Source organism: Vombatus ursinus, unplaced genomic scaffold, assembly GCF_900497805.2.
Source record: "Vombatus ursinus unplaced genomic scaffold, bare-nosed wombat genome assembly UNPS02014808.1, whole genome shotgun sequence".
NCBI classification, from domain to species: Eukaryota; Metazoa; Chordata; class Mammalia; order Diprotodontia; family Vombatidae; genus Vombatus; species Vombatus ursinus.
Window position 1 is genome coordinate 2441843 of NW_020954586.1, and position 8116 is coordinate 2449958.

The window sequence follows — 8116 nt, forward strand, 5'->3', positions numbered from 1 at the left end:
GGAAGGGGAGAAGAGGGAAGGGGAGAGAGAGATCTCTGACTACTTCTCTACCAGAGTGTGATTTCTGACTGGGGACTTGGAGATGAAAAAAAAAGTTATTAATTCACTTTTTACAACTTCCAATGGCAGAGAGAACTCACGGGCTGTGGTCTCTCTGGGCAATTGAATTAACCAGAGTGGCTGGGTAGCCGACCTTCACCAGAGCCTGGTTTGGAAAACCCCTACTACTATAAAGGGGAGGAGGGGGACGGACACACTGAGGGCATGTACCCCACCCACAAAGAGAGAAGGGGAGGGGGGAGAGGTGACTGCCAGCCCCGGCCTTGCGGCACACATTGTCTCCCCCGATATAGGTGAGCTCTTGAGGGACTGGAGATGTTTCATACACCTGGATTCTGGCCTCTCCTTTGACACATCCTTGCTGTGTGACCCTGGACATATATTCTGGACCTCTCAGTGCTGCAGGCAGCTCCCTATTCCATAAGTGGCAGGGAAGAGGCTGACCTGCATTGGTAGAGAGTGTTTCCTCACTGGAAACTTCCTATACCAATGAAAACCCAGTTCCCATTCCTCTTCCCTCTCCTCAACTCCTAGCTGCTTAATAAATGTTTGCTGATTGATTGTGGTTTCAAATACTTTTGCTGTGTGACCCTCGGTAAGCCATTTAACCTTACTGGCACTGTTTCCTCATCTGTCACATGGGGATGACGCTACCATGGCATGCTCTGAGGACCCAATGAGATTACATATGTAAAATGCTTTGTTATTGCTCTCATTATTTTGCAGAGTGGCCCAAGCTCAGCAGACTCACTTTTGACACTTAAAGTCAAGAGAAGAGGTCTTGGATTAAGTAGCAAAGATTTAGCAAAAGAAACGTAAAGAGAAATCCCATTGGTGGATTTGCTTCTCGTTCTTTCGTTTGGACATCTGTAAAGAATGCTAGCTGGATCAAGGTGGAGAAGGGATCAGAAATCCCCCACTGCCCCCACGCCCATCATCTTGGGCAGAGGGCAGAAGGTGACCCAAGGATGCACTTTAATCCCCAGCACCTGCAGACATTGGGAGGGGTGGTGGGCTCGGGCTCCTCCGTGCCCTCAGCCCTCTGAGGGCACATCTGACTCCTGACTGCCTGCTTTTCCTCTGACATGTGTAATTGGCACCATCAGCCCCTGGCATGCTGACACCACCAGCCATGCAGTTCTGCCAGCTACAAATTAAGATCTTAACTTGGGAACAAGGAACAATTATGGGCTCTGTGTGGGCCAGGACTGAAATCTTCTTTATGACTTCTCATTGGTGACATTGCTCTGATAACTGTCACATCCCCGTCCAGTTAGCTACATTAACTCCCTTGACCCTTGACAGGACCACTGACTGGGGACTTAAAAGAATCTAAGAGGTCGGCTAGTCCAAGCCCCCTTGTTACAGATGAGGACACTGAGGCCCAGAGAGATGAGTGACTTCTCCTTGATCACGCAAAGGAAAAGCCCAAACGGTCCCTGTCCTCAAGGGGCTTATATTCTAAGGGGAAGACAACATACGCACAAATGGGGAGATACATGATACACACTTGGGTCTTGCTTGATCCTCGCAATAGCCCTGCCAGACTTAATACCACAGATATGATTGTGACCATTCTAGAGGCTTAGACACTTGCCCGGGTCATGCAGACATGAGGCAGAATCTGGGCCAAGGCTCTTCTGTCTCTAGACCCCAACCCAGAGTCCTCAGCTGGCTTTTAAGAACTTTTCCCAACTGCTCCCAACCCCACTTCAAGGCTCATTCTATTTTGCTGCCCTTCATAGCCCCTTTGATGTGATTCTTGCCAAAGGACATTATCTCCCCTCTCTCCCTTTTTCACAAGCTGGCCCCAGGCCTGGCTCTCTTCATCTTTGGTTTTTTGGTTTTTTGGTTTTTTTGGCTAGGCAATGGGGTTAAGTGACTTGCCCAGAGTCACACAGCTAGTAAGTATTATGTGTCTGAGGTCGGATTTGAACTCAGGTTCTCCTGAATCCAGCACCGGTGCTCTATCCACTGCACCACCTAGCTGCCCCCTCTCTTCAGCTTTGCCTCCTGGGGTCCCAAGCTTCCTTAAAGCTCAGCCCAGATATTGCTTCCTCAGGAGGCTTTCCCTGGTCCCAGATGTTAGCGTCTATTCTGAAAAAAAAAACTACATTTTGTATTTATCTTGCCTAAGAAAAGCAGGGTAGTTTATTGGCTAGAGAGCTGGCCTCAGATCCAGGAAGACCTGGGTTCAAATCCTGCCTCTGCCACATGTGGACTCTGTGACCCTGAGGAAGTCGTTCAACCAGTGCTCTTGGCAATTGCAGATAATGATAAATAGCATTTCAATAGCATTTCAAGGGTGGCAAAGTGCTTTACATATGCTGCCTCATTTGGTCTTCACAACGATCCTGTCATGTTGGTGCTATTATTATCCCCGTTTTAGAGATGAGGCTAGAGCAGTTCAATGACTTGCACAAGGTCACACACTTAGTTGCAGGAAACTGGACTTTTTGGTAGGCAGCGGCGAAGCGTTGAGGGCAGCAGCATAACTAAGGGTGGGCCACTGGAGCTTTGTGCCAGGGCAGAGAAATTGTGTAGCTTCCAATAGCGTGATCCTTGGGGTACACCAACACACCTCAGAAGTACCATCTGACCCTGGAGCCTTTCTCTGACTGGAGTTTGGAGGGCTCCTCTCAGAATCTCCATTTGAGGAGGCCAGCTATCTCTTCATTTCTCGCTGGGCTTCTCCATCATTCCTCCTTCTCACCAGTTATCCTCTCCCCCACTCCACCCCCTCTTTCAGATCCTTTTATATGTCGATGCCTCATGAGACTTCACAGGAAGGTCCACAGCTCTGGAGCAAGAAGAGACCTTAGAGATGATCGTTGTTATAGATGGGTAAACAAGAATCAGAAACATTAAGTGACTTGCCCAGGGTCACACGGGGAGTGAGAGGTCGAGCCGGGATTTGAATCCAGGTCCTTTGACTCCAGAGCCACACTCTCCCCCCAGCCCCCTTTTTCTGGTAGCTTTATCACAACTGTTAGAAGTGGGAGGGAACATAGGACCATAAATTTAGAGCTAGAAGGGCCCTTAGATATAATCTTGTCCAAGCCCCTCATTCTACAGACATTTACTGACTGTTCCTTAGGGTGACCTCACCAACAAATATTCTTTCTTATCTTATCTCCCATGCAGCTCCTTGGTTGGGTCCTACCATCAAGGACGTCAGTTAGTCAACAGTCAATAAACATGTACTAATATAGGATCTCAGAGTCCCACCCTCTTCTTTTACAGTTGAGTAAACTGAGGCACAGATAGGTGAAGTGATTTGCCAAGTAAGGGTGTTTCTTTCTTCACAGGGGTTCAATGAGGAAGGAACTGCAATCATCATTATACCCATTTTAAAGATGAAGAAAGTGAGACTCAGAGACAATAACCTCTACATCGTCACATAGCCGATCAGTATCAAGGCTAGTGTTTGAATCTAGGTCTTGAGGCTCTTGGTGATTAGCAACAGACACAAAGTTTAAAGGGAAAAACAGCAATGCCTTCAGTGAAGTCTGAAGCCCATAGGGGATCACTGGCTCTAGAGTTCTCCATCATCTTCCCTTCCAGGGAAATCCAAGCAGCCAGAGGGACAGAGTGGATTAGTGGGTGGAGTGAGTCAGGAGAACCTGGGTTCTAATCCAGCCTCTAAGCTAGCTATGTGTGGCCCTGGGCAAGTCACTTAAAGGGTGTCCTCCCCCATCTGTAAAAGAAGAAAGGTGGAATTAGATACTCAGAGGAAAGCTAGAAGGGCAGAGGCAGGGGTGAAGGTGGATATGGAGGTGAGATAGGGAGAGAAACAAAGCAAAAGATCCCCATTGTCGGGTAAGCCGGGTAATTCACTGGAGAGACCAAACCAGATTTGGAGTCAGGAAGAACTGAGTTCAGATCCCATCTCTGTCACTTACTAGCTGTGTGGACCTCTCCCCCCACAAGTCACTTAAGTTCTGTTTGCCTTGGTTTCCTTATATGTAGACTATCAGGGGGGAGGGATTATCCACAGAATTTCAGAGATGTAAGGGGTGTCAGCTGCAGTCCATCCCTTACCTGAGAAAGAATCCACACAACCACACACCTGGAAATTGGCAGATGAGGAGGATGGAGGCAAATTTATTGACAATGGAGTGGTTCTTCCAGAGGAAACGGTGAAGGGGGCTAAATGCTGGCTAGAGGGCCCTGAGGAAGCCTAGAATTGGAGGCAGGTTTTAGGAGGTTTTAGCATGCTCTTAGCCAGTCATGGGGTTGGATAACTGGGGGGGGGGCAAGGAGGCAGCCCGACAGGGAGTGGATTCATGTAGCCCCTTTCCTCCAGAGGTCCCTCCAACTCCTTCCCATTGGACGCCCTGATTGAGCCCACAGGACCTAGATGAGCTTAGCTTCCAAGCTAGGAGAGGGGTACAGGAGTCCGGGAGGCCACTATCAGGATGCTGGGCCCTGGCCAAGCACCTCCTCCAGGCAGGCCTTGGCCATCCAACTCCAGATGACCCCCTGCTGAGCTCCCTCCCCCATCATCTTCAAAGCCAGCTCCACCGAGGACAGTGAAGACAAAGGGGAAGGAGAGTCACTGAAGAAGCCGAGGGCGTGGGGTTGGCCCATAGGAACCCCCCAGAGCTAGAAGGGACTGCAGAGGTCATCCAGGACACCCTTCATTTTACAGAAAAGCAAACCAAGGCTGAGAGGGGTCAAGGAAGCATTGCCCACAGTTACGCAGCTAGTGAGTGTCAAAGGCAGGATTTGAACCCAGAACATCTAACACTTTCTGTACTTCTCCCATACTGCTTGTTAGACTGGCTGTGAGCTCAGTCCTCCTCAGATTTCCATTTCAGAAAGAAGTTAAAATCGGACACCAAATTTAAAAACTGGCACCTCTTTACTAGACTATAAACTCCATGCGGGCAGGGATCCATGCCTTACCCCCTCCAGGGCCAGACCCACAGTAGAGGCTTAACAAATGTTTGTTGAATTGTGTTGTGTTATTGTGACGTCTAGCTCTGGAGTCTGAGGACCTGGGCTCAAAAGACACCTCTAATAGTGACCACCTGTGTGACAATATCGGGCCAGTTACAAGCTTCCCAAACCTGTATTTCCTCGATTCTAAAGGAAAGGGTTGGATAAGGGGGCTTCAGAGGCCCCTGCCCACTCTAACTCCAGGACCCGAGAATCTCTCCTGGCCTCAATCTTCTCCTCTGAAAAAGGAGGGGGTTGGACAAGATGATCCCTCGGAGCTTCAGACCCTGTCCTGGGACTGGCTGATCTGGCCAGAGGCACGTCTGTTCCTTGGACCAGCTGTGTACTTCCTTCCAGATGCTCCCATAGGATCACATACCATTTCCCTTCCCTCTTCAACATCCTCGCTCCCTCCCCCCCTCCTCCTTCTCTCTCTTTCTCTCATTCCTCCTCTGGAATATCGTACTACTGTCTTTGCCAAATTTAATCAACCATTTTCTCTCTCTCCCACCTCTTCCCTTCCTGACCAGTAGATAACAGAAGACTGTTGGCGAATCCAGTAAGTGTCTCCTCCCTCTCCTCCATCGCTCCTTCAACACATCCTCGGGGGCCCCTCCCCACCCCATCCTTAGGGGGCCTGAAGGATGAGCACCCCTCCAAGGGAGGCACCGCTGGAGAACCCCTCATTTTCTTAGGCCCTGGGGTGGTGGGGACTGAGCAGCATCCTGGCCCCAGCTTCTCCATTATCTGAGAGCCCAGGGCCCAACTTCCACCCCCTCCTGGTCATTTCCAAGGGAAGGATAAAGTAACTCCCTCCTCTTAGAAGTGCAGGCTGGGTGGAGAGGGGGAGTTCCCCAATGTTCTCAGGTTAGTGAGATGGCTCTGGTTAAACCGCCTTTCCCTTTTTTCAAGGTAAAATCGGGGAAATTTCCCTTTTCTTCCTAGAGAAGGTGAGGGACCTGAAGGAAATTCTTCTTACCCCATTTTGGAATCTGATCCATATTCCCCTCAGGGGCACTTGGAACCAGCCAGCCCCAGCTCCACCCCCACCCCCACTTCCTGGCCACCTCCAGTCCAAGGAGATGATGCTGAAAATAGTCTGAAGGGACTAGGCATCTTCTAATTCAGTGGCCCCGTGGCTTTAGAGTCTGAGAACCTGGGTTCAGATTCTGACCCTGTAAAGGACTAGCTGTGGGCAGGTCTCTTCTCCTCTCCAGAGGTCAATTTCTTCTTCGAAAATGAGGGGTCAGACCTCTGAGGTTTTCTTTCAGCTCCAAAGCTTTCACTCAACAAGAGTTCAATCAGGGCGTACAATGGGCTAAGCCTGGTGCAGTCTTGGGGATCCAAAGGAAAGGTACCTTGTAGCAGGTGGCAGCTGAGTTCTGAAGGCATCCTGAGAGGTGGAGGTCAGAGAAGAGAGGCAACCAGTGATCCTGGCCTTGGAGGAAGATCTGGGAGCAGGATCCCGGTGCTAATGTCAGGAACAGGCTGGGAAAGTGGTTTCCCCCTGGCCTTCAGCTTCCTGATTTGTAAAATGAAGGAGCTGGACTAGAAGACCTTGAGTCCTTAATTGGTGACAGTATCTAGTAAAAAGTCTGCTGACCTCCAGGCCAGAAGAAACCCCAAGTGGGATCTCAGTGCAGTCGGTCAGTAGCTGGGTGACCTTGGCTAAGCTGCTTGCCCTCTCTGTAAAACGGGGGCTGTTGTGAGGAAAGTGCTTCAAAGCCAAATAAAATCAGAATCAAAAGGATCTCCAAGGCGAGGTAAACTAACTCTCTTACTTTACAGATGAGCAAACTGAAGCCCAGAGAAGTTAAATGACCTGTCCAAGGTCACTCAAGCAGGAAATGGCAAAGCCAAGATTCAAACCCTAGTCATCAAACTCAAGGCACCATCTAGATTTAGGGCTGAAAGGGCCCTTAATGCTCACCTAGCTCATCCACAGGCCCAGGAAGGGAAGAGACTTGCCCAAGGTCACACAGCTAAGTAGGAGACACAACCAAGCGTTGTGTGCCAAAGCCAGCCCAGTTTTGTGCGGGTGGATCAGTGTTCCCTTATAGCCCCGTGGCCCACCAGGCCTTCCAGCTCGGGAGTCGGCCCCTGCCCAGGGCTGCCCTTCGCTGCCTGTCCAGCCTCCCGCTGCCCAGCTCTGCTCCCCTCCGCCTGTGCAGCCTCCCGATGCCCAGGTCTGCTCCCCGCTGCCTGTCCATGCCTGTGCTGCCCAGCTCTGCTCTGCCCTGCCCTGTGCTGCCCTGCGCTGCCCTGCCCGGCCCAGCCCAGCCCTGCCCGGCCCTGCCCTGCTCTGCCCTGTTTTAAGCTGCCCTGCCCTGCGCTGCCCTGCGCTGCCCTGCGCTGCCCTGCGCTGCCCTGCCCTGCCCTGCCCTGCCCTGCCCTGCGCTGCCCTGCCCAGCCCTGCCCGGCCCAGCCCTGCGCTACGCGGCGCTGCCTCCTCTCGGGGCGCTCCTGATGCTGCTGTGGGCGCCGCGTCGCAGCCGCTGTGACCGCCGCCTCCCGCCTCCCGCCTCTCCTGTTACCGTGGCAACCCCCAGGAGCCTGCCAGGCAGCAGCAGCAGTTTAGTGGAGCGGGGTAGCGGCGGCGGCAGCAGCGGCAGCTCCCGCGGGGTCCAGCCCGCGCCCCGCACGGCCCTCCTGGAGCCAGCCCGCGTGCTGCGCCCGCCCCAGCTCCCTCCGGCCCGCGCCTGCCCGCCAGCCCGGGACCCTCATGGAGCTGCTGGCTGCCGCCTTCAGTGCTGCCTGCGCCGTGGACCATGAGGGCTCCTCCTCGGAGAGCGACCCCCGGGACTCTGCGGCTGGGCACCTGGCCAGCAGGTGAGGGGGGCCTCGGCCCCTGGTCCGCACTGCCCTCTCCTTCCCTGCCCACCTGGCCCATCGGGGCGCTGCTGCCCACGCCCGCCAGAGCCCGCACACCGCCCCCTCGGGCTGCTGGCACTGGCCGCCTCCGGGAGCGCCGGCTGCTCCGCACTGCTCTGGGGGCTCGTTCTCCTTTGGCCTCCCCTTGGCAGTCCTGCCTGCGCCCCTTTCCCTCGCTTCAGCCTTGAGTGCCTCTCCCCTCCGTGCTCTCCCGTGGCCCCCTGTCCCTCTCCCCCCCGTGCGC

The 8116-nt window shown here is 53.1% G+C and overlaps 1 protein-coding gene across 2 annotated transcripts in view; it reads left to right on the forward strand.

Annotated features, from left to right (window-relative positions):
* NGEF (neuronal guanine nucleotide exchange factor) overlaps nt 1-8116 on the forward strand; it is a 126330-nt gene that overhangs the window by 36962 nt on the left and 81252 nt on the right. The window contains exon 1 of one of the 2 annotated variants that reach the window (XM_027875208.1): nt 7724-7830. The exons of the other annotated variant lie outside the window; for it this stretch is intronic. Within the exon in view, the coding sequence (XP_027731009.1) occupies nt 7724-7830 (107 nt within the window). Of the gene's footprint in view, nt 1-7723; nt 7831-8116 lie in introns of those variants that run through there. 2 annotated transcript variants of the gene reach the window in all.